Source organism: Triplophysa rosa, linkage group LG21 (assembly GCF_024868665.1).
Source record: "Triplophysa rosa linkage group LG21, Trosa_1v2, whole genome shotgun sequence".
In the NCBI taxonomy this organism is placed as follows: Eukaryota; Metazoa; Chordata; class Actinopteri; order Cypriniformes; family Nemacheilidae; genus Triplophysa; species Triplophysa rosa.
This window is the reverse complement of record NC_079910.1, coordinates 14,096,638-14,123,185: the sequence shown is the minus strand read 5'-3', so window position 1 is coordinate 14,123,185 and position 26,548 is coordinate 14,096,638. Positions and strand designations below refer to the sequence as shown.

At 38.2% G+C, this 26,548-nt stretch overlaps 3 protein-coding genes across 6 annotated transcripts; all 3 read left to right on the top strand.

Moving 5' to 3' along the window:
* Window positions 1-1,510: 1,510 nt before the first annotated feature.
* LOC130545323 (sodium-dependent lysophosphatidylcholine symporter 1-like) lies at window positions 1,511-9,622 on the top strand. 3 transcript variants are annotated; one of them, XR_008961633.1, is made up of 14 exons: window positions 1,511-2,088; window positions 2,253-2,372; window positions 3,091-3,215; window positions 3,318-3,450; window positions 3,944-4,022; window positions 4,625-4,797; window positions 5,454-5,544; window positions 5,669-5,790; window positions 6,022-6,105; window positions 6,627-6,710; window positions 6,867-6,979; window positions 7,380-7,523; window positions 7,683-7,798; window positions 8,161-9,622. XR_008961633.1 is itself a non-coding variant. In XM_057319760.1 (14 exons), the coding sequence occupies exons 1-14, from the start codon at window positions 2,017-2,019 to the stop codon at window positions 8,198-8,200; spliced, it is 1,557 nt and encodes a 518-aa protein (XP_057175743.1). In that variant the 5' UTR covers window positions 1,514-2,016; the 3' UTR covers window positions 8,201-9,622. The 3 variants fall into 3 exon arrangements, 2 of the variants coding, with proteins under 2 accessions (XP_057175743.1, XP_057175745.1); XM_057319760.1 differs by having other exon boundaries at window positions 1,514-2,088; window positions 7,622-7,798; XM_057319762.1 differs by lacking the exons at window positions 5,454-5,544; window positions 5,669-5,790; window positions 6,022-6,105 and having other exon boundaries at window positions 1,516-2,088; window positions 7,622-7,798.
* Window positions 9,623-10,100: 478 nt separating this feature from the next.
* fkbp1ab (FKBP prolyl isomerase 1Ab) lies at window positions 10,101-13,236 on the top strand. Its single transcript, XM_057319763.1, has 4 exons — window positions 10,101-10,281; window positions 10,445-10,492; window positions 11,531-11,643; window positions 11,991-13,236. The coding sequence occupies exons 1-4, from the start codon at window positions 10,116-10,118 to the stop codon at window positions 12,117-12,119; spliced, it is 456 nt and encodes a 151-aa protein (XP_057175746.1). The 5' UTR covers window positions 10,101-10,115; the 3' UTR covers window positions 12,120-13,236.
* A 602-nt stretch (window positions 13,237-13,838) lies between these two features.
* On the top strand, window positions 13,839-26,375 carry sdcbp2 (syndecan binding protein (syntenin) 2). 2 transcript variants are annotated; one of them, XM_057319599.1, is made up of 9 exons: window positions 13,839-14,033; window positions 18,837-18,888; window positions 18,977-19,073; window positions 20,305-20,405; window positions 22,180-22,341; window positions 22,845-23,020; window positions 25,252-25,423; window positions 25,521-25,612; window positions 25,758-26,375. In XM_057319599.1, the coding sequence occupies exons 2-9, from the start codon at window positions 18,838-18,840 to the stop codon at window positions 25,810-25,812; spliced, it is 906 nt and encodes a 301-aa protein (XP_057175582.1). In that variant the 5' UTR covers window positions 13,839-14,033; window position 18,837; the 3' UTR covers window positions 25,813-26,375. The 2 variants fall into 2 exon arrangements, with proteins under 2 accessions (XP_057175582.1, XP_057175583.1); XM_057319600.1 differs by having other exon boundaries at window positions 13,841-14,033; window positions 22,183-22,341.
* The last annotated feature ends 173 nt before the right edge of the window (window positions 26,376-26,548 follow it).

Below are 26,548 nucleotides of genomic sequence, written 5' to 3'. Positions count from 1 at the left end.
TTGATGTGTGTGACAGTTATTGGCCACAATCCCTGCGTTCCAATTCACCCACTTATACTAGCCCTAATAGTAGGTGTAGTGTATTTGTTTATAAAGACCACACTTGAGACGGCAGGTGTACTTTCGTCACCAACTTTTTTACTCCGAGGGATTGAACCCGCCCCCCACAAGCCATGCAATGCCCCACTTGTCTTCAAAAGCGAACTCGTAAACCTTTAATATATCACATTACCCCCCCTTTTAAAACAAATGTAGAATTTGCTTAACCCCAAGAGAGATTAGCACCATATAACAAAGAGAGAACAAAAAAAACTGTCATGTTTACCCAAACATAAACTTCACAAATCTTCCCTTTTTTTTCAAAACATCAGGAAACAAAATAAACATTGTATATATATATATATATATATATATAATAGACTTAACAGTCTTAAACTTTCCTATTAGATATTACAGATCATAGCGTTTTGGTGGTTTTCTAATTCTGGATGAGCGCCATAAACTCGGATCCTTCCCTTTAACCCCCCCACTGTCCTCTTGAGAAGGCTCCGGATTGCTCTGATTCTCCTTTTCAGATGCACAGGGTTCAATTGGGGTTTCAGACCCAGGGCAGTCAGTCTGCTTAACATGTTCATCCTCTACCACATGAGGTCTCAACTGATCACCATGACATCTGCATCTTGTCCCTGAACGTTGTAAGACACAGGCCCTGTTTGCTTTACTATCACTCCAGGAAGCCATTTGTTCCCTTTTCCTGTAGCATTACGGAGGTAGACTGTATCATTCTCAGAAAAAGACCTCTCCACCGCCCTTTTGTCATGGTAAAACTTTTGTAGGTACTGCTTCCTGCGGACAGCAACAGTGACATCTGGATGAACTAAGTCCAGGCGAGTGCGCACATCTCTGTTTAGAAAAAGATCCGCTGGCGATTGGCCTGTACAGTTAGGAGTAGTGCGATATTGCATTAGGAAAAGCGAGATCTTATCTTCCAAGTCCATGGTTAAGTGTGCAAGTTTTTTTATTCCGCTTTTAAAGGTCTGCACATAGGCTACTGCAAGGCCATGGTAGCAGGATGACCTGGGGAACTTGCTGAATGAAGAATGCCATTTTGCTGCATGAAGCTTTTCTCACTCCTCAGTTGTGAACTGAGCTCCATTGTCCGTGACCAAGTGCTCCGGAAGCCCATATGCTGCAAACAGCCTTCTCAGTCTCGCAATGGTGGCTTGCGAGGTTATGCATTCTGAAGGCTATGTTGTAAAAGACACAAGTTGTCATATATGATAGACATTAAATCATTAAACTCATATTACATATTAGCGGAACAAGCTCCTTTAAATAAACATAAATTCATTAATTTATTTCTTCAGAAATTGTATTGATGCTATGTGCACTCGCTTGTGGTTTCCACCAGATGGAGTGGAAATTATACTTTCCGAGAAATGGGTGACTTGTTCGTACTATCTTGGTCTTCTCTCCGTGACACGTCGGTACCCTATCTACTGCACGATCACGCACAGGCAGACCTCATTAAAACATTTAAACTGTATAAAGCATACAGTTCATAATGATGTAGATTTAGAAGCATGCCTCTTTAGACATCCCTTGATGCTTATAATAAAAATATGATAGTTTAAGGTATATTGTAATAAAATGATTATTGCAGAGAAATGTTCCGTTACATGGAGATAAGCATGTTTTCATTCTTGAGAGATCTGTATCAGCTGAGCATATGTGAAGTCTTCTATATACTCACGTCATTTGCACTGTTGCGGTTTCAGTACAATACGGGAATTCGTATGAATTGCTATTAAGAACGCGCATCCTTTAGATTAAAAAAAAGAAAGATTATAGAAAAGAATGTCCACTCTGAAAAAATGGCAGTAATAACATGGCAAAGCATTGATAATGAAGCGAAATGTGAGTTTGTTCTAAAATGAGAAGAATGAGCCACGCCCACTATGTAACTAGTATAAGAAGCGGTAGTTTAAAATAGTCACCACAACAACTGATGTTACGATGGTAAGTAGCAGTGGGGACCATCATGCAGCAGAGAACATGGACTGTGCGGCTGAAAATGACAATCGATCGGTATTTGTAAATCTTTTTTTTTTGTAATGTGTTTTGCTGGGAACTTTGAATAGAAATGTTATTTTATATTACTCTTTAGATGTTACTATTTTAAAGATGCTTTGTAAACATTTCAATATGCCAAAGGATAATAATTTGCATGTGGCACTGTCAAACTGTTCCAGAAAGCCACAGGCATCCCTTTATCCAGGAAACTGTGCTATGCCATCGGAGGGATGCCTTATCAAATGACTTCGAACGCTAAAGGATTTTTCATGCAGATCTTTTTACTGGATGTTGTGAAGGTGGGTGACAGGTTAGATAATTGTGTCATTTTAGCAGCTGTTATGACACCCATTAAAATAATCTTAATTTTGTGGAGGTTATACGTTAAGGAAGTCCACTATCATAACCTTACGTTTTATTTACATTTATTTAAATAAGCCCTAGCAATATTGTTAGCTTAAATGGTGTACACATATTCCACATGGTTACAGTACGTATTAAACATAACTCCATGGCATCACCGAGCTTCACTTTTCTTTATAAATATAAACATAAAACTGATAGGCTTAGTTATTAAATATGCATTCATTTTCTTGTGTTATTTTATGTCTTTCATCTTACGGTTACAAGCTTCTTGTGTGCATCTGAGAAACAATCTCATAATATGTGCTTCTTCAAATGTTGAACTTTGATATTTGTGAAACACACAAGCAAGGGTATTTTTCTTTACTGTTAGCACAGGACGTACAAAAGCTGACCTGTGAAAGATCTCTGTGAAAGTTATAATTTACTATGGCAGCTTGTACTGTATAGCTTTCTCATTTTGTAGTGTAACTACACAGCAAAATCACCAGTGCAATCAACACTTTGAGAGTATGGATTATATATACACTGTGAGTGTTAATCTTGCATTTTTTTAAACTGGTGATTCTGCTGTGTACATTTTATACAACACAAGAAGTTAACAAAAGGAGAAAAGAATGAACTTCTGCATTTTGGTCATTTTCTTTGTTGTAGATGGGGGCCTCCTATGCATCCATCATTCTCTTTCTTGGTCGAGCTTGGGATGCTGTTACTGATCCTATGATTGGATATGCAGTGAGCAAGAGTCGCCGCACCAGATTTGGCAAACTCATTCCCTGGTGAGTGAACAGAGAGGAAAAACATAACTGAGAGTTTAGCTGTTAATAGACTCCTAATGTATTCTTTTGAGTGTCTGCATAATTTGTTTTTTTTTTACACAGGATAGTATTCTCAATGCCATTTGGGGTCGTATCCTACATCATGCTCTGGTATACTCCACAGGACACCATGTCCCCTGCCTTCAGTTTCTGCTGGTACTTCGTGTGGTGTTGCCTGTTTGACACCTTCATGAGTGTGAGACCACTATGAATATTATCAACAGCGTGCCTAACAGTCAGGGTTTAATAAAGACTTGCCCTAGTGATAACTTAAACTAGCTAATTATTGATAGCATTGCTGGTTGATATATGACCCATATTTGATTTGTTTTGGCAATTTACATTTTAACACTAGACCTATGGCACAGACATTACTGGTTTGTTGTGGCAAAAACTATGTTAACTGATTTACACCTGTAATGAAAAAAAGATCTATTAAGAAAATCTCCAGTTTAGAAAGGGGGGGGGGGAGAGGGGGTGCATAAAAATAGTCTTGGTTAGAAAAAAAAAATATTTTCTTAGTGCTTTGGGCATTTTTCATATTTTATTTATACCAACTTAGAATGCATTGTGGTGCCTTTACTGTAATGTAGTCATAACATGTTTTGGGATTTTTATCTTTAATAATATTTCTCTCTCTCTCTCTCTCTCTCTCTCTCTCTCTCTCTGTGTGTCTCTCGATCGATCAGTGCTACCATGTGCCTTATTCTTCCCTAAACATGTTTCTTGGGGGAAATGACAGAGATCGAGATTCAGCCACTGGTTACAGTAAGATTTTTCTGTCATTTTTTTTACAAATTTTCCACGAAAAATGTAAAAAAATGTGTACTGTTTTTCTTACAGATTTTTTAATGTGTTTTTAATGTATTTTTAAAATACTTTTAAAAAAAGACAGCAAATTTACAAGAAAATGGGGGAAATTTATTTTTACAGGAATGTTTTTTTTTTTTTTAGAAAATTTCATTTTTTTATATATTTCTTTTTATACTGTTTATTTTTGAAATACAGTCAAAAACTGTAACATTACAGAAAAAGACAACAAATTTACAAGAAAAACGGGGAACATAATTGAACATATATCCTTATATCCTGTAATTTTACAGGGGGAAAAAATATTTTGCTGTATATTTATGTTTCTCCAGCTTACAATTTCTGAAAATTTCTGTTTTTTAATGGATTTTTTCAGTGTGATGTAAATCCCTGTCGGCACCATTGCTGGCCATATCTTATCTCTGTTGTCCATTAGATAAAAGAGAGAGAATGGAAATAGACAGCAGAACTTTGTATGTAAAGGGAATGACCTTAACTGAAATATATTTCCTATTTCAAAAGAGGAAATAGTCAAGATCTCTTCTCTCCCACAATCTCAGGAATGGGAATGGAAGTTTTCGCCACACTGGCTGGAGCCGCCATTCAGGGTCAGATAGTGGGGATGTATCACGCCAAGAGGTCACAAGTCTGCAGCATGCAGAATGACACGGATGTGCCCGCTGCTAACCACACAGCCTCGCTGAGTGACACAACAGAAAACCTTCAAAATACAGTAAGGCTTGGTCCTCTTTCAAGCACACGCACGACATTAAACTGTGTTTATAGTTTCGAGATGGCCTCATTTTCTTTTTTCTTTCGGGTCACTTTAACACTGAAGATACTGCACAAGAGAATTCAGAGCCGGTCTAACATCTAATATATAGTTTTAAATATCTCACATTTTTTTTAGAGAAAAAAAAAAAGATTTTAGATTCAATTTATTGTCATTGCACATGTACAAGGCAACGAAATGTGACCTCTGCATTTAACCCATCCAGAGAGTAGTGAACACACGTACCCCCGGAGCAGTGGGCAGCTATCACTACAGCGCCCGGGGAGCAAGTGGGGTAAGCTCAAGGGCACCTCAGTTGTTACCCGCCGGCCCTGGGAATCGAACCGGCAACCTTCTGGTCATGAGTCCGACTCTCTAACCATTAGGCCACAACTGCCCACAACTGCCCCCATATGTTCCTAAACTCAGCAAAGAAAGTATTTATTAGCAGAAACAGGAATAAAACTCCAGACTTCACATTTTAAAAGGTCAACCATGACAAAAGAAGTTGTTTTACCCAACAGTAAACTTGAAGAACACATCACTTGTCATTTTTATGGATGTTTTGGCTGATTATGCATCGCCATTTGAGTTAATTTGGTCTCTTAATTCCCTAGAGAAAGGCCTATGTGACTGCTGCATTAGTAATAGGATTTATTTACTTCATGTGTTGCCTTGTGGTTTTTCTTGGAGTGAAGGAGCAGCTGGGTAAGTTAAAATCTGTTAATGACAAAAATACCACAATCAATTTTTCATGATCCATCCTTCAATTTGCTGAACACAATGTAAGTAAGGGTAATTTAAAGTGTTTGGTACTTGCTTCTCACCCCAGCCCCACTCAGTAAACTGGACAGCATAAATCTCCCTTACCTAACGGGTATGAAGATGGTGGTGTGTCACATTCCATACGTGAAGCTTGTATTTGGCTTCCTATTTGCTTCATTAGCCTTCCAGGTCAGATATTTTCCTCTTCATAGTAATGCATTTTAAAATGGCAAATTTACACAGGTTACAAATATGTATTGTGTTTATTGCCCATGAAAATGCCAGGTTATTACAGTATAGTTTTAATATGATTGGTGTCACAGATTGGATTACAACTTGATGTAATATGGATGGTAAATAGATTTCACAAAACATGATGCCTGCAGTATAACAGCGATGATAAAAAAATATTTCTTATAGATGGCTCAGGGAAATTTTGCCCTCTTTTGTACTCATGCAGCAGATATGGGAGGATCTTTCCAGCATCTTGTTATCATATTATTGGTGAGGTATCCATTATTTTAAGGAGCTACACTGGAAAAAATTACAGTAAATGTACTGGTAATTTTCTGCCAGTATCTATTTATTTTACAGACATTTCCGTTAATGTTAAAACACAACGCAATGCAGTGCGAAATTTAAAATACAGGTAAAACAACTGTAAATTCCTTCCTGTTTAAAAACTATATAGTTCCCTATTTTATGACCTGTATCCCTATGATACGACCTGTAAATGGGTACAAATTCTATATGCAAATATAACTAACAATGAAGATAAATCTCTCTCATGCTATTTTATATGATAAATATTAATATTAATAATAAAAAACGATGTAATATTAACAGTTTGTTTTCTAAATTTTGCTATGTCGCACCAAAGGACACAAAAACTACCCAAATGTTGAGTTGGTCTAACCCAAGTCAGCCATAGTTTAAAAAATGTTTATGGCTTGAACAAATCACAGGAAAGTGTATTAGGATATTTTATCTACATTTATTTACTTTTACATTGTGATGCTATGCAGACAGCAGCCACGTTGTCCACTCCGTTGTGGCAGACAGTATTGGTCAAACTAGGAAAGAAGACCACCATATTTATCGGCTTATTTGTGAGTACCATTTTTTGAACCTTTGTTAATGTTCTTTTGGGATTTTACAATAGGATTGTTTAGCAAATTACTTACTTGTTCATTCGAATGCACCCTATTAACATGCAACAGTAAAAACTTGACTTTTTTACTCTTTTCTTTTCATCTTCTCTACAGACTTATATTCCAACTTTAATTATAATATCACTTTTGAGGAACAGTTTACCCGTCTTCATTATTATGTCCGTGTTGGCTGGCACCAGTCTGTCAGCACTCTATCTGCTCCCTTGGTAATATAAACCTCACCTAATGCAGTTTCTCAGATGAATATCTTGTTCATTGTTAAAACATTCAATCCCCTAACACACACCCCACCAGAACAAATGGACTCCTCTTGCATTACGCAAGCCCAGATAAAGCTCAGATGGGAGTTAGATGTATGATATGTTTGGCATAGCGGGTGGATTGCGAATAAATGATGTCATACTAAATGGGCCTCTTTTCTAGAAAATGATATCCTCCCCGGGAGTAATGCACAAGGTTAATTTGGTTAAAAATTACTTTAAATTTTGCTGAAGCAATAAAAATCACAATTTAGCCCAGAAATAATGAATGCATCAAAACAATACACATTACTGTATGCTTAAATAAACAACAATAATAGTGTAGCGACCATGTGGACTTTTATAGGTCAATGTTGCCAGATGTTGTGGATGACTTTAAGGTTAAGAACCCATCTTGCCAGGATCTGGAACCGTTGTTCTATTCCTGTTATGTTTTCTTTAATAAATTTGGAGGAGGCGTGGCTGTCGGAATCTCGACCTTGGTACTACAGTAAGTTTTCTTCAGTCAATTTTTTACAATTGCAATGAGGATAAATCCAAAATAATTCACGACATATTAAAAAAACGTCTATCTGCTTCAATCTTCAGCTTTGCAGGATACAAGCCAGGTGTCTGCAAACACAATTCACAAGTCATATTCTCACTGCAGATGCTCTTTGCTCCTGTGCCCATCTGTCTGTTGCTGATCGGCATGGTGATGTTTTACTTCTATCCTATCACTGAAAAGCGACGGCAGGAAATCCAGACAGCGCTGAAGAAAGCAGCGTATGTTTTTATGTCTAACTTAATATGTGTGAATAGCTCTAATGAGATTAATTCCTTATTACTGCTGGTAAAACGGGTCACATTAATGCTTTCCAGATTTTACATGAGATAAAAAGAGAAGTAGGCTTAAACAACGTTCATATTTAAAATGGCTGACCATCAATTTTGTGGTTAATACTTTGTACTTCCTTATATATATAGAATTCCTTTTAAACCAACAAAAGGTCAAAGTTTATTGGTGTAGAAATGAAAGTTCATACACTTATGTTTTTCTATCGTGTCTTTATGGTTTAATTGTATTATTAGTAACGATAACAGTGTGGCTGTGTTAACTGTGCTTTGTTTGTTATCTTGACATATAGAGAACACCCAAAAAGGAGAAGAACTGAGGCTATGAAATAACAACGCAGTATTTCACATGTGGCTTTCACTACGCCTGTAACAATCAAGACTTCTGCAACTGTTTATCAGAAACACGGTTGTTTTTTTCTGAGTGTAAAGCATTAATCTCATATGAATTTAAAGATGCAGTGTCTTATGCTGCTTGTTTGGTCTAAAAGTAGGGGTCCCGCCCCAGACTCACACCACGGGTTGAGGTAGTGTTTCTGTGTTGGGCCGGTCCAACAAAAAAGCTATATGGATTGTGTCCCAGATCCACTGCATTTAGCATGCGTTTGATTGTGAAGTATTTTAATAAAAAAAAATGAACAAAGCAGCTTTAAGTCATACGCAGTTTTAATGAAACTGTGGTAATGATTATAATCATGTACAAATAAAAAACTATACGTGTATTCCCTTTTTAGTGCAGAAACCATCACCAGACCAAAGTATAAACAAAATTCTGGTTTGTTTTCGAACCAATGCAGCGCCCTCTTGCGGCAAGTCTCTTGAATAGTTAGTAACCATGCGTTCCATGTTTTTTGTTGTGTTTTCACATTTTTGCACAAATTCACTTATTTTCTTTATTAATGCCAATAAACCAAGTATAACATACAGAAACCCGTGCGTTGCTTTTGCTACAAACAGGTACGTAGAGGAAGTGAGTGCTAAGAGCATGTTATGTAATACTTCACGAGGCTTTGGAAATCAAACAATACATGACAAAGCGATGGAAATCGCTCCGACTTCATCATGTCTAGCTGTCTCTCCTCCTAACTGTATGGTTATGTTGTCTATCAAAACATAAATTTTGCATAATTTTTTTAAGAGAGCTACAATATTTTTTAGATAAAAAATCCACTTAAAACACAAAGTGTAGCTGATGAATGTTATGCACAAATGAATACTCATCGGTGGGCAGGGACGGATTATGACTTCAAAGGGCCCCCCTCCCACAATTTGTCCGTTCTTTCCGGCAGATTTTGCCCAGATTTTCCGCCTGGATTTGTTGCAGAAAGTCTGTGCCATTCTGTAGATTTGATCAGTGTGTTTCTATCTGAAACTGAACTGTATGATAGTTAAAAAAAATCTGTTCAGATTTTTAAAGTCTTGTAGTGTAGGCCTATTTCAGCCATTAGCTGTGCATTCGAAGTGAAAGTTAAGATGATACAGAATATTAAAACCGTTTTCGCTCTGCATCAAATGCCTGCGCTACACTAAAATAATTTGTACAGGGTTTATAGAAATCTAATATTATCTACACAGCGAAAAATCAACAATGGACCAAATTAAGGGGTATGAAACACACGTCTTTAATCAACTGTCAAATATACACGTATTTAATGCTTCACATGAATAAAAAATGATTTCTCACCATAAATTGCCCCTGTGACATGTCTGTAAACATCAAATCATCAAGCAAAATATTCAGAAAATGCTATTTAAACGTGCTGTAATTGAATTAATAAGTTATTTTTAATACGTTTAATTTAATTTAATAAGTTAAAGTAAGATAAAAACAAACGTTGCCATGTTTTGTTGATCATTTCATTTTATACACGGTATCCACGAAGGCCTTGTTTAGGCTATGGGACCCATATATTAAACACAGATAAACATTTGTTTTCATTGTTGTTGGGTTCTCTGTACCAAACTGGATGCCGTAACCTTGAAGCCCAGGGCCCCCTCGGGCTCATGGTAGTCAAGGGTCCCCTGGCACTGGCCCGGTCAGTAATCCATCCCTGTCGGTGGGCATTGCAAAGTATGCAAACAGGACATATTCCACAGTTTCGCTCCGCCTTTTTACTTGTAGACGCACACGGATGGGGTGCTGCGCATTTCGATCGGTGTATGTCATCAGAGTAACACGAGAGTGATTCGAGAGTATTGTTCTCGCGGTACTTTGATGTCAAACGCTATCAGATATGCGCAGCGCAACATGAAGAGCACTCCTACAGCGCTATTGTCGCTGCAGTCACGTGACCCGACAGCATCCTTCCAAACAGCTGAGAGCACGCGCGCCGCGCACAGTCAGTCAGTTTTTAGGAGCATACACGAGCGGGAGAAAATGGGAGTGGAGATTGAGACCATAACCCCCGGCGATGGTAAAGTGATCCCAGCGTTTATTTATTTATTTTTTTAATTGCTTCACATTGCACATTACATTAATTTGATCCCAGCGTTTACCATGCAACGTAATCTGTTATGAGTGCGGTTTACCAGCATTATAAGGACAAATCTCTTGGTTCCCTCGTGCTGCTTTTACAGGAAGGACTTTTCCCAAAAAAGGACAGACATGTGTGGTGCATTACGTTGGTGAGTTGAATTTAGGACATTTGTCCTGTTTATGCTGACGTACTTATATTTTCGTCTTTTACTGTTCTCAGATTGACAGAAATATATATACAAATAATCAAGAATGACTTTTTAGAGATTTGAAAGGGGTACTGCATCCGTTAAATTAATTCGTAAAGTTGACGAAATGCAATATAGATCAATTAAAAATAAAGAGACATGCAGACATGATCCACATGTGACAGCTGAGAAAGAACAGAAGAGAGATTTAATAAACCCTACTCTGTATGAGTCGACACCTGGGATGTTATATTGTCTTTTAATCATTTAGGCTTACTAGTAATATCTGTCCGTCAAGTAGAAAATAAGTAAAAATGTATAAAAAGTACCATTTAGATTTGATATATTTAGATTTATTAGATGTAGGATGATGACTTTAAGCTGGTTAATTCAAAACGTTTATTGCATCACAATTGTTTTAAACTGAGTACAGTCCCTGCCAATATAAATGGTAAAGCATAGTTACTTTTTTATTCTTTTCATTATTACATTTATTACTATCTCAATACATATCTGCCATGTCTAACTTTTCATAAAATTCTCATGACGCTTTTTTGTAAGAATGTGAGGTGACTGTGAACATGAGTCATAGTTCAGATGGCTTCTTATATTAAGCATCAGAACATGCATCAGTGCTGAAGAGCACTATGACATTAACCAGACTGACTGTGTTGCATAACACTAGCTTTGGTGCTACAGCAATCTTGTGCTTATGGAAATTATGCTATAGGATAATGCAATGTAAGTCGCTTTGGATAAAAGCCTGCCAAATGCAGCCAAATGCATAAATGTAAATGTAAATTTGCGTTGTTAGCCAAGATCTAAAAGAGGTACAAGTCTCATATCCTGAAATTTACTGGTGGATTAGAGAAAAAAACAAAATCTTCAGATTTATCGAATAGAATATAACAACAGCAATGCCAAATTAGACAATTTATCTGATGCTCTAAATCCATTTCCTGTTTTTCTGGCCTTGTCTTTTTCCTTTTCATTCTTCAGGCTCTCTGACAGATGGACGGAAATTCGACTCTTCCCGTGACCGTGACAAGCCATTTAAATTCAAGATTGGAAAACAGGAAGTTATCCGTGGCTGGGAGGAAGGTATTGTGCAGGTGTGTGATACTCGGATTCATTTTTATTTCTGTCTTTGGACCCTTCTCCTTACTTGACTCTTCATTCTACTAAAGGGGTAATTATAGTTGTTTTTTCAAAAATACATGTTTAAAGTCCTTCACTCTGCATTACATCTGTAATGCAAAACCCCACAGATTATAATACATGATCATGATTTGTAGGTTTCCATTGCTGGTACCAGACAAAATAAAAGCGAAAAATTCACTAAAAAAAAAGTCCTGTAAGGACTGTCGAGTAGATATTTTTCTTTAAATGTTCACAGTGCAAAGAATAGCCATTGGAAAGCATTTGAAATAATTCATGCCACTCTATGTGTATCTTTCAGATGAGTGTGGGCCAAAGAGCAAAGCTAACCTGTTCTCCCGATTATGCCTATGGTAATAAAGGCCATCCTGGGATTATTCCTCCAAATGCAACCCTCATCTTTGATGTGGAGCTTCTCAGTTTGGAGTGATTTAAAATGCTTTACCGACTTTTCATGGTTTTGTACATTGTTTTATTTTACCACGAGGAAGCTACAGCGGTATGAACACTTGAATTCCTAGCTGCCATTTTTTTAGTCATTCTTGTCAGAAATGGCCGTATTGAGTTTATTCTGTACAGTTTTCTCCCTATTTTAGTTTTCTGTATATTTACAAAGCGGCCATATCAATCGAAAGAAATGTGCGAAAATCATTAATTTATCAACTTAATTATTGCAATTTAAGATATAACAAATTGCAACATAATATACAGATATAACATAATGTTATAGCTAATTCTGAGAACACGTTTCCCTCTATTTTATAAACATTAAGCTAATTGGAAAAAAAATGCACTGTGTTCATTGGTATAACATTTAGTAGTTGAAAGTTAACACATTCGTCACAGAAGCAATGCATGCATGCCTTTCTTAATGCTTGTAAGGATTTGCAGCCATGTTTTGTTGTTGTTATCTGTCAACCTGTTATCTTAACAAACAATTAGCCTGCTAATCCACATAACAGATGGGCACTCTGTGTGCTCTTAAATTTGGAACAATTCTTTTTCATTGATAACAGATGCCTGAAAAACTAAAAAGATTAAGGCTTCTTACTAATACTTAGTACTTCTTACTAGATTGAGGCTTAACTTACCCTACCATATTTGTCTCATACTGTTTGCAAATGAAATCTATATAATTTGAGGTGCCATATTTGTAAGCATCTTTTTTGTTGTTGATACATTGCAGAGACCGCAGCAAAACTATTTAGTTTGAACATAATAATTACGTTTTTATTAACAAACATAAACATACTTGAGGCGATGCTGACAATTACAGTGACTCAAGCATCAAACATGTGGCTTTAATATTTTTCACTGCGCTGTATATTGATGTATTGTCATACAGAGGCAAAACAAATAAAGGAATAAAAAGTCATGCATGCTTGTGTCATTTAGTTTTCCGCTGAATGAGTCCAACTCTGAAAGAATGGCTGCTGTTTGTTTACCAGCAATTTTATTTGTTTAGGGGACTTTTGTCAATACTCGTCAGTCCTGTCTCTTATTATGACACATTTACCTGTAGCTGTAGCTTTACAACAGTAGGTTTGCAGTCTATCAAGCTGATGGTGACCTAGAAAAAGAAATAAAAGCTTAAACCAGATTGAACTTGTTTCAAGGCGTTTTTCCAGGCTGGTTTTTTGGTTGGATTTAGAGGGGTTTTGGGCACTAGTCAGCCACTAGCTAAGCATCTTTTTGACCAGGCTGGGAAACCATCAAGAACTTGACCAGTTAAGACCAGCTTGGGGGGTGATAAAATCCTAAATCCTTCTGTTCATTTCTTTGTAAAAACTACTAACCATAGTTTTTGTAAATATACTTTCGGATACCATACTTACTGCTATTACAATTAAGCAGTGTTATTTTGACACACCAGTTTCTTAAAAAAAAAAAGTAAACAATATAGCAGAAAGACTCAGAATTTGTGGCAGATCTAAATTTAGTTTCTTACAATTTTTCAGTATTATCAATAACCAGAAAAACTATACTCTGGTTACCAAAGTACATAACGTCAGCGAACGTGGCCATTAGAGATGTGTATTGTGCATTGAGTTAATGAGTAATGAGAACACGTTATAAACAGAATATGACGTATTCGTGTTTTATTGTTTCAGCCCAGCCTACAAGATCAATGAAATAAGGTGGTGACTAGCGTCATGAAACAAGCTGAAGTATAGAGTAGGAAGCGAACTGAACAGTTGTGACAGTACACCTAACCTCCGCGTCTCACTTCTGCTCCAGCCAAAAGAGGAAAAGCGTCCCATCCACAGCGCTCGACTTGTTTACATTCCTTCCCATTTCATTTACCTAGTTTATTTCTGACGTCGCATCTCTAAAAGCAGAAAAGGTAAGGACACTGAAACTCGATGAGCTAAATGTTGTTGTGTCAGGTAACGTTATGCAAGATCCGCTGGCTAACCGAAGCTAAACTTAACTGGCCAGTTGCTAACACACGAAGAACAAAGGCATGGCTGTCTTTAGCTCGCTGTGCTCCCTGTGTTTAGTTCTGTTTATTTTTATATGTGGATAATATTTTTTGGCTGTATCACCTGGTCGTTATTTTCAAGAGACATAAATATAACTTTATTCGTGTAATTAGCATCTTTGTGCGTTTGCTAACGGAGTTAACGTGACTAGCTCGAGTGCTAAACGGATTCAGATTAGTCAGTCAGACTTTACATTTGATTTATTTAGCTCATTTTACAGTGACAGAGAGTGAAAAAGTAAATATATATTTAAACGATCGGTAACTGTTTTTTTTACCGGTGTCTACAGTTATTTGGTGATTTAAATTGTAAGTTAATACATAATGTAGTGAAAACACCGATGAGATGGCTTCATACTGAAAGAGAGGAAACAAACAAAACATCAGTTCCTTTGCTTTAAGGGCACGATTATATGGTTTACCATGACTGCATATATTCTTTATTGTTGACTATTATGATGATTATGATGTCATATTTAGAGGTTCAGTGAAACGTCTTTTCCGCCTACGCGCAGTTTCGTTTATCCTCAAAAACAACTTGCTTTACTTTCGATTTTATGTCTGTGCAACAAAACTTGACAACACGGTTCATTGAATTATAGATGACTGAAAAACAAACGAGAACTACACATGAAGTACGAGTGTTGACTCCTAAGGGCAAATAACCTAGTTCATTGTTTGCTTTTTGAATAAAAGGGGCTTTCCACATTCCTCGTGCGCTAAGTCACCAGTGTTCATTTATATAATTACAACTCTGTCGTCATGTATGTCACGAGCTGACACATGGATGGAAAATCACGAAGTAGGTTATTTAATGCAGTTCGGCACATTTCCCCCCCCAAAAAACTGTAGATTGCCACATGGATTCTTTGCTGGACTCGGCCAATAGACTTACAGACTGTTGCCATGGGAGAGTTGTTTATTATGCTCGGCACTCATTCAGCCTGCCTGAAAATGAGCTTTGCCCGATTCTCCCCATACCAAAGGCCCCTCACCCAGTCAACCGGACAGTTAACTTTACTTTACTTTAGAGATTTGTGGCAGTTTGAAAACAGTTCAACCAGAATGTAAAATAAGTTTCCAGATGACTTCAACACAAACTCTCATGTAGATTCTCACTTAAGTAATAACAGGTGTGCATCCCAGATGCCAAATAACTCAATGATGAGACTGCCAGTTGTCCTGTATCCCGTCTTGATTTATGACCACACTTCATGCCCAGTCGATTTAGTTGATAATAGAGTCCTACAGCTGAACTGGACAGAGCTCTAAACAACGAAGGCACACATGTCTGTAAAATAGATTGCTTGCTGTTTCTGCCAGTCCACTTTTCAGAGACATCTCTACTTTACTGGAGTGCTCTTGACAGGGAACAATGTCCCTTTATGGGATGACAAACACATATTGAATCTGTCAAGTTATGGTATTCGTGGTGTGTTTTTCTGATATCGTCTTGGAAAAACACATTTCAGTCTGTTTGCTTTCTCATATTAGAGTTTGTGTAAGAGGCTGTATGTGTGGGTTCGCATGAGCTGTTCTGTGTGTGTTGGTGTGGGAGTTTATTCATGAGGGTGTAGGCGAGCTTTTTCTGTTTTGTGGTAATGTTTGTCTGCGAGCGCTTCACAGATTTGTGCGATATGTGAACGTGTGGGAGCAAGAAGTGCTTGCCTTACATTTACCTTGCTTTTCCACTCATCTGACGTCGAGTCAGCCATTAGTACTATGGCAGGCTTTAATCTGGTTGTAAAGGTATTATAAAGACTTGATTCTCAAGTGGTTCCTAGTTCCTTCCTGTTGCATTCTTTCATATCACATGATCTGGTCGTGTTAGCGTGAGCGGCGTCTCATCAGGGAAGTTAAGCAATCTGTCCTGATAGTCAAATATTTTCCAACATTTTATCATGTCTCCCAACATTCCTTTTGCTGTAACTCTGTACATCCTGTTTACTTTAGCTTTCATCGGCAAGCCTATATATTATCCCTCTTCTTTTGTATTCTTAATGGTATGACACTATACATTCATATTTAAGGTGTCATGATTCTACAGTTACTCAATATGTGTCTTGTTGAGCCGGGTCTCTTTCTCTTCCTGTATCTGATGTTAGTTTCTGATGTCTAACTTGGTGTTTACGGTAACCCGATGATGATTTAATGCTCTACCTCCGCTGGATTTACAGCCAGCGCTATTATTTGCTGATATTCACAGTATGTCATGTGACCAGTGTCATGTGATTGTGACTGCGTCAACATCTATTACTCACATGTCTCTTTTATCACTTTTCTTGACCTTTCCTCTACTAACTTCTAAATCTCATATTTTACATTCTCACTCTCTCTCTCTCTCTCTCTCTCTCTCTCTCTCTCTCACTCTCACTCTCACTCTCACTCGCTCTCGAGAGACCGGAATCGGCTGTTTTTTTCGTATGATCGGCTGGACCGGTGACCGGCCGGTCAGTCTCACGTCTCGCCGATTCCAAGCCGATCTTCTGTTGCCCGTGATGCGGGCAAGAACGTCACAGCCGTCAGTACACTCAAAGCCGCAAGTAAACATGTAAACGTGCGTGCGCACAGCCTGTCTTTCACGGCTCGTTTATACTCGCATGTGGGTCCACCGGACCGCGAGTCTCTGCTGACTGACGTGCATCTCTCATATCCGCTGACATGTGTCAGAGTTTAGCATCACTGTTCGCTTACATACCCCATGTAGACAGAGCAGTGAGAGATGAACTACAGTGCACCTTTTTGTCTGTACAGTACTTGATGCGTTTGCACAAAAATGAAAAAGGTAAATTAAGTGACATGTTTAGTAGGGCTGTGTATTGGCAATTGCCTCCGGATACGATACATATCACGATAGATGGATCACGATACAATATATTGCTATGTATTTCGATACGATACACATTTGCGATATATTGCAATACTTTAAATAGAAAATGTCAAAAGTAGAGCTAGAAATACAACATGCTGTGCACCACCGGGGGTTTTCTGTAAGGATAAGTGTAAAAACATCCCTTACCTCTGCAGAGTGGCCATGATGTGCGATGTTCATGGACCATTAGATCAGAGGTTTGGGTTCTCAAACTGTGGATTGCGCCCCTCAAGTGGGTAGCACAGGGGAATAAGGTGGCTCACGCAAGTCACTTGGCTGTTGTGGTGCATTACAGTTAAAACACTGAACATGGGCAGTATAAAACCTCTGGTTCATCCTTGCTTTAAATGCGCTGGTGTCACATCCGAGAAAGCACAATAAATGCCATTGTTACTTTTCTTAATAAACTTTTTGTCTAATGCACTGCAGTAGCCAAGTGACTCGTGTCATGACTTGAGAAGCCTACAAACAGCATTATTTTATATAACTCATTACTCCATGACTTATTTTGAAAACCAAAGCGCACCCACACATCAGCTCTGAGAGCTCCAAGCGTTCTTATATTTTTCGCCATGCTCTCTTCCACTTACTTTTGGCCTTATGTATATGACATGATTAAAAAAAAAATATCGATAGTAGAGGTATCACTATCGATACACTATTGAAAAAAAAATATTGCGATAGTTACATGTCTCGATATTTTTGCACAGCCCTAATGTTTAGTTATATTTTATTATTATTTGTACTTCTTTTCAGTCACAGAGTTGTGTTTCAATTTAAGAGTTGTTTGGGAAAGAGAAGATGCTGTAATTTTATTTCCTTTCAGGGAAATTTGGAGAAATTGTAATGTTCAATCATTTATGTAATTAAAATAAAAAAAATGTGTATTGAAGAAAAGTTAATATGGTTTTATATACAGTATACTGTCAATTATAGCTTGTGGATAGAAAATCGGTATCGGCAGGTTTCACTTATAATAATATCGTAAACCGGAATCGGCAAAGAAAATTGCAATCGGTGCATCTCTACTTAGAATGAGCTATTTCTATCTACATACACAGCGGGTCCCCTTACACGGAATTCACAATGTTGTTTCTACAGTAGCCTTAAACAGGCAAACTGCTCTACAGAGCGCGTTTCGTAAATATGTTATCTCCTTCGGCAAAGAAACGAAAACATGATGACATTTTAGTCCTGTGTCAGCCACCGTAGTGCTTCAAAAGGAAGGGGTGAGCGGTGGAGTGAGCCGTTGGTTGCAATTCGCGACCTCACTGCTAGATGCCGCTAGATTGCATACACTGGACCTTTAAACTCAAGGATTAGATATAATTTCTGTCACATTCAGAATATTTATAATGTTCTTTATTGGCCCCGTAAAAGCAAGATTGTAGAGGTGGTTGGTAATTTCTGGTGGGTTTAAAGTGTGTTTTGTTACGTCAGTGAGTGGCTGATCAGATGGCGCTACACAGATGGACTTGCAGGCGGACTGTTTCATAACGTCAAAGCAACAGAGCTGAAGCTGAAGGCGTCCTGTCATGTTGATGAATTCACAGTGTCCTCTTTCCATTTTTTAAAGCAGCGGTGTTGCCCCACATTCTCCCAATAGAGTCCTTCATCTGCCTCTTCTGTAATAAGCGTAGGTTTCAATTCCTGATGGAGTCATGTGGTTGCTAGTCAGCTGAATAACAAAGGCGATGTGAGCTCACTTAAAGCATGATTTCCTTGTATGTGGCGACACTATTAGCTGCGCAGAACGTTTCCTAATTTTGTTTGGCAATTGTGTTTTTTCCCAGGATGTCGCTGTATCCATCCTTGGAGGACCTTAAAGTGGACAAGGTCATTAGGGTAAGTTGCCGACTGTCGCTAATCGAATGTTATTCAACGAAGGGTTAAAGCAGATGTTTGTTGTAGCCTGGTGTTGTTTCTCCTCTAGGCACAATCCCAGTTTGCCACTGCCACCACCAGTACCCCAGCCATCACTCAGGGGGTCTACCAGCCACAGCCTGCCACACAGGGGATGCCAAGCTCAAGTGAGTCACAGGATCGATTTGGCCTAGTAGCCTGTATATCATTTTACACTGTCTGTCTAGTCAATACTGTCTTCTCTGTAGCTGTCTGTATATCTATGCACCTCTGTTGCTGTCTGTCATGTCAGTCTAGAAATATCTTTCTGTCGGTCTGCGCAGCCCCGTAGTATTTGTCTGTTTAGTAGTCTCTGTAGCTGTCTGTCTGCAAAGATTTTCCACGCCAGGCCTGTCTCTCTTCCCTCTATCTCCTCGTTCTATTCTCTCATTCATTTCTGGAGCCCCGAGTAAGAGCCGCTTTTATAGAGATGAAAGGCTCGCCAATGTTTTGTGTAATTGTCAAACAGGAAATGAGGACATGCCCCGGGGCATCTGAGAGCAATTGAAAAGTGCAGCAGCTTTCTGAGAAAGAGAAAGAGAATCTCTGCTTCCTATTTCTAATCTCAGTGACAAGTGCTCAGGTTGAACCCTTCTTATCCAGACTATGTCTCCCCACCTGTGTGCTTTCATTATAGCCCTTTGGAGTGATTTCAGATGTGTATTAGGTGTACTTTGTGTTAAAAATCATCATGAAATTTGCAAGTTTATGATAACAGCATTGACATCCTTACTGTATGAGATGGATATCTTTCCAAATAAACTCGGATTTTATTTTATATTCCCAGTGAAATATAAGATTCAAGTATCCAGAATAACACTGGACATTTCATTTCATGCATTAAGAATAGAGTCTTGTTTACATAATGGCTGTAAAAACCAAGTTGATTTTTAGCCAGATCTTTTTGCGTCTGTGGGCTTTTTGTTAGATGAACTATTCCCACTGACATTAAGTCTAGTGTAGAAGTCCAGAGATGAACTGCTGCTGTTTGCCTGTGTTTGTGTAAGAACGCGTTTCAGACAGACATTTTCCTATCCGAGTGTTGAGGAATAGAAAGGCAAACACTAGCCATGACTCAACCCAGGAAATCATTACTGCATGGAAACATTCACAGCCGGAATCTGAAACCAGTCACTGGGCGGCCGAGAGCTGACTGGACGTTTACGCACCCTGTTCTCTGTTTTGACGTTTACACACCATTGTCTGCTTTAAGACCTTTTTATATCATAAAGCAAATGCTAAAATGATCAAAAATATCCATTTAAAATGACAGAATAGTCCAGAAATAAAACATGTGGGGAAATGGGTAGTTGTTTGCGGTGCATCTTTAAATACACCGTCTCTCTCTCTGACACTCAGGTCTTTATCCAAACCTGGAGGAGCTGGGAGACTACATGGGCCTCAGCCTGAACAGTGATGAGGTTCAGAGAAACCTTGCACTGGTCCCAGTGGCTGACAGTGTAAGTTTGTGGATATTTATGTGTGTTTTTGTTGTCATTGTTTGTTTTTCCTGCTGTTTATAGAATTTAAAGTTAGTTTTGTTCCTTCCTGTTACTAAATGTTTTCACTAAAAAAGAAAGAGACTCTGTAGGAATAGCAGCTCAAAAATAAGTTTTGTTAGTTTACTCCTCAGTCCTCATATTATATCTAACATGTGCAATGTCCTTTTTTTCTGTGGAACACAAAAACGCTTTGTGCAGTGAAAATGAATGGTAAGCCTCATTTTTAAAGTGCTGATGTGCTAAATATTATACAGTAACTCAAGTTATTTTTTTATGTTTCCTTTAACTGATCGTGAAGGACCAATTTTCATATTTATGTATCTAAATATGCAGATATTTTAGCTAATATTTTCTGTAAACGAAGAAACAACTAAAATTTTATTTAGTTTGTATTAGGGATGCACGATAAATCATCGGCCACATCGGTATCGGCCTTTAAATGGCCATTTTTAATGTTATCGGTATCGGCCGATAATAAAATTTAGGCCGATATATTATAGCCGATAAATCATAAATGATTTCCTCTGGTTAAACTTCTTCAGCTGCACGCTGCACAGTTAAAATCCAGTACAGTACTCTAGTCTTTCTGTCGTGATCATTCACTTACTGCTATTAGCAAAACATTGTTGATATGTAAATTATAGGAACATAAAGCATATTGTTTGAATCAGACTGCTGTCTGAATGCTTTCTGTCTCGAGACCTGTTAGACATGTGGCTATTAACAACATTTTCTGGGTTGCTCCGGAAGAACATCTATAAATTGTTTATTAAATAAAAAAATATAGCAGAACAGTTTTAAGGTTAATGAATCATATAGTGTAAAGTAGGCTTGGTACATCATTTTCAGCAGAAAAAAGTGAACTAATGGTTACCTTGTTTTCTGCAGTAAATGTTTTCAAATAAAAGCAGTTGTCCACATTTTGCCTTTTGTTTCAGTCCTAGGGGATTTTATTTTAATAATCAGATACTGTATATCGGCCAATATATTGGTTATCGGCTTCCAATGTTAAAGGATCATCGGTTATCGTTATCGGCCAAAATTTACATATCGGTGCATCTCTAGTTTGTATGCAAAGCATGGTTTCATTTTTGTTTGGAATTTAGCCCAATTGCAACATTGCAGTGGTCATTTTATCACATTGTTTTTTATCTTTGTTTTAAAGTTTGGTCACTATTTATTACTCAATATTTACTGTTATATAAATGAAAAAAGCAGTCTAACATCTCTTGTGTACTACAGCAGAACAGAATAACATTAGGATGAGTTAACGATAACAAAATGTTCATTTTTGGGGGTTTCATACATGCAAACATTAACATTTCCTATCCATGCAGTCTCATTCTTTCCTGGTTTTGTTTGCAGTACAGTCACTTTTTTCCATTCTGCCACAATGTTTTCTCTCTTAAAGCAGAAGCAGCCAAGAGCAATTGTGTAAGCTTTTGAAGGAGAGGATGTGGTGGTTTTGTGTGCGTTGTTTTTGGCTATCTCAGCATAGTGTTATTTTTCAGCATCGTTTTTGGAAGTAGACTCCAGGAATGACTCGTGTACCATAAGGCCTGTATCGGAGTATTGCTCATGTAGGATTCTTTGTAGGAGCATCTTAAACACAGTGTTAGATTCTCTTCTGTCCATACTCTAGCTGTGAACATAATAATAAAAACGAATGCCTTTGCAAATAATCAATGCACTCACACATACAAGAATTAATAAGAATATCTCTGTGTCTCAGCAGCAGGTGGCTGTGTCGTCAGGTGTGAGTGGCATGGTGCGGCCCGTGACTGGAGCTGACGTGGGCATTAGGAGGGCAGAGATTCGTCAAGGTCTGCGGGAGGTTATTCTCTGCAAAGACCAGGACAGAAAGGTCGGCCTGCGACTCAAAGATATTGATAATGTGAGTAACACTTTACCAAAAGAAATGACATTAAACTGGTTTTCTTTATCGAGACTCATGTTCGTGTAGCCTAGAGCAGTGTTTCAAGTTTGATACTTTGAAAGAAATTAATTTCTTGGCAGATTGTTGTTAATAGTCCATAATTGTTTTTTCTATATGTGATCTAAAATGGGAATAAAGCTAAATTACACGACTAGATCTGTTAGATTATTAGTACTTTAGTAATAATAATAATTATTAATAATAATAATGAATAATTGAAGTATTATGGGCTCAGCTTTTGATGTTTTCAGTGCACAGTCACATCCCTGGTATTGTGACAACCTTATTGCTTTTATTGTTGGTTTGTTGTATGTCTTGTTGTTTTGGCAGAGGAAGCGGTATATAGGTTGGCCAATACACCCTCATTCTCCACAAATGTGTCATCATTATCAGCAGTATCATCATCACCAAATAATCTTAATTATCTTTCATTCATTTCATTTCTCTCTTTCTGTCTGTAGGGAGTGTTCGTCCAGCTGGTCCAGGCAAACTCTCCTGCAGCGCTGGCTGGTCTGAGGTTTGGAGATCAGGTTCTACAGATTAATGGGCAGAACTGTGCCGGCTGGAGCTCCGACAAGGCCCACAAAGCTCTGAAAGCTGCAGGAGAACAGCGCATCGAGCTCATCGTCCGCGACAGGTCAGTCTGTGAGATATACACTCCTGAAAGAAATCTTAAGACCGGGGGAAACATTACAAGTATTCGCATTTCTCGCTGGTGGATCGTAACCGGGTTATAAGTACTGCTTCAAAATGCCAAAACAAGAAACAGGAGCAAGAGACACAAAAACCGAGAGTAGGCAGTTTATTGAAAACTTCATTTAAACTCAAACAGGCTGTTCATCAGCTGATCAAAAGTTTAAGACCAAAGCCTTAAAAAGTTAAAATCTGCACAAAAATATGGCTTTCATGTCATTGTTGTAATGATCTCCTTATGGCAAAGGCAAAAAGGCTTTCTGTCTTTGAACGTGGCAGGATCGTTGAGCTGCACAAGCAAGGGCTCTCGCAACGTGCCATCACTGCCGAGGTCGGACGCAGTAAGACAGTCATTGCAAATTTCTTAAAAGATCCTGAGAGTTATGGGACAAGTGGTAGAATTTCACCTGCACTGAGCCGGAGGATCCGATGGGCTGTCCGTGAAGACACAGGGCGATCCTCAACCCAAATGAAGGCCCTTACTGATGCTGACTGCAGCCCAATAACCATAAGACGGCATCTGCGAGAGAAGGGCTTCAAGAACAAAAAACATCTTCAAAAGCCACATCTCCTTCCAAGCCACAAACTTGCCCGTTTGGAATTTGCAAGGGAGCACCAAACATGAGACAGGTGGAAAAAGTCTCTGATAAGAAAAAGTTTTACCTGGACGGTCCTGATGGTTTCCAACATTACTGGCATGACAAGGAGATCCCACTGGAGATGTTTTCTAAGTGGCACCATCATGATCTGGGGTGCTTTTTCCTTCAATGGGAAAATGGAGCTTCAGATTGTGCAGGGCCGTCAAACGGTTGCTGGCTATGTGGACATGTTGCAGCGGGCGTTCCTCTTGACTGAGGGCCCTCGTCTGTGCGGTAATGACCGGGTCTTTCAACAGGACAACGCTGCAGTTCACAACACCCGCCTGACAAAGGACTTCTTCCAGGAGAATAACGTCACTCTTTTGGACCATCCTGCATGTTCCCCTGATCTAAATTCCATTGAGAACGTTTGGGGATGGATGACAAGGGATGTTTACAAAAACGGACGTCAGTTCCAGAACGTGGATGCCATTCGTGAAGCCATCTTCACCACATGGAGCCTCCTGGAAACAGACACATCAAGCATGCTGAAACGAGTGTTTGAAGTGATCAACAAGAACGGTGAGGCTACTCATACTGAGTCCATTTTTGACACTTTTAGTTCTGTTGTGGGTTTTTTTTGGGCTATGGTCTTAAACTTTTGATCAGCTGATGAACAGCCTGTTTGAGTTTAAATGAAGTTTTCAATAAATTGCCTACTCTGTTTTTTGTCTCTTGCTCCTGTTTCTTGTTTTGGCATTTTGAAGCAGTACTTATAACCTGGTTACGATCCACCAGCGAGAAATGCGAATACTTGTAATGTTTCCCCCGGTCTTAAGATTTTGTTCAGGAGTGTATCAAATCCCTATGAAATCACGATATGACTTGTGGCTTTATGTACGTAGATTTAGGGTTGACATCTGTATGTTAGTGAACAAAAAGCTGTCATAGGCATATTCACATCCACATTTTAGTCCCAATATATTGCTCTTTAAAAGGAAAATGTTACCTCCCTGTAACACCACTGGCCTCTAGCACTTTATTTGTTGAGTAACAAATAGTAGATGACTGGTTATTATAAACAATGGTCACACAACCCTCAATATGCCCTACTTTGTCTTATTTCAATGGAAAATATGTCAACACTAAAAAGAAAACGGCCCTTTCAAACGTCTTTGATATTTGCACAAAGATTTTTGTTTGCCCACTTAGTTGTTTAGTAAAGGTAAGAATAAATAAGAATATTACATTCGTCCAGTTGGTTGTGGAAGAATAGCAACAATTTGTGTCCGATGACAATTCTGAATGAAGTGGTTTAAATATACAGGTTGAGAATCACACAAACTATATGTTTATAATTCTTTTTCTCCAGCGGTTTGCTTCCACCTAGTGGTTATTTGCTTTCTTACATGAATTAAGTTGTTTCATGTACGGAAGGCAAAAGTTGTAACAGATGCTGGACATAAAGCAGTTTTTTAACTGTAGTCAATGATTTCTTTTGGAGAATTGTAGGAATTGAACATCCACACAGAACATCATTCCACCTGACCTGGTTTTAGGAAATGCATTGTGTGAACTGATTGTTTCTCGGTTTCAGACCATTCCAACGCGCAGTCACCATGCACAAAGACAGCTCCGGCCACGTGGGCTTCATCTTCAAATCTGGACGCATCACATCTCTAGTGAAGGACGGTTCTGCTGCTCGCAACGGTCTGCTCACCGATCACTACATCTGTGAGATCAATGGCCAGAATGTCATTGGACTCAAGGTGAGAACTACTGCAGTGAGTTTGGTATGAGAAATGTAAAGAGCATATAGACTGAGATGTAAATTTATTCATCATGTTTTGTTATTTTGGTCTGCAGGACACTCAGATTAAGGATATCCTGACCACCTCTCCCACTGCCATGACCATCACCCTCATGCCTAAATTCATCTATGAGTACATGATCAAGAAGTGAGATCCAGCTTCTTTCTTCTTCAAAATAGATCTTGTATCCTGATTGTAATAGAGCTGTAATAAACAATCTTCTAGTTTTTCAGATTCTGCTGATGATGCTAAATAAATTAGACCTTTAAACACAAATACCTTTGCATTTCAGGATGTCAAGCGGCCTGCTGAAGTCATCAATGGATCACTCTGTGCCTGAGGTCTGAACACAGGAGAATGACCACACATACCCTTTCACAATGCCTACAATCTCTGTTCATTTATAACATGTCAAATTGGCCTTTTTTCTATTTCAGTTGTTGGATGTTATTGTTTTGCCTTCTAGTTCTTGTTTCTGTCCTCCATGTCATTGTTGCCATGTTACATGTTATACACTGTAGTAATAATCCATTGTTGTTGAGTATCTTTATCCGTTTGGTTAACTTTGACTGGGGGGGAAAGGGGTTAAGAACCCAGCGAGAGCTTCCGTTTTTGAAAAGCGTTGGCGTAGACTCCAATCATTTTAAGTCCTCCCACTATGCACAAAATTCAGTCAAAGCATCGATATGCCAAGACAGCTGTACTCTGCCAGAATGAATACTGGGCCAGAATTTTTAATACAAGTCACTTCTTATTGATTTTGAACATTCGTTTTTTTTAGACGTTTAATCTTTCAGAATTCTCTCTGTTATTATCATGTAAATGTTAGTTTCTCTAAAATTTATATACGAATGTAACCTCAAGACTGAAATTATTACAAAATAAATAATCATCCTGGTGATAAAAATGAGATATTGTGATCTTATTTGTAGGTTTAAAATGACACTAAACGTTATGCTGAATGCTTTAAGTATCTACTGTATATTCTTTATATTCTGTGTTCTTAAAATTCTTAGCAAAACAAATGTTTCTGTTGTTTGAGAAATTGTTCTTCATTGCTGATTTGGGAAATGTTGGGAAACA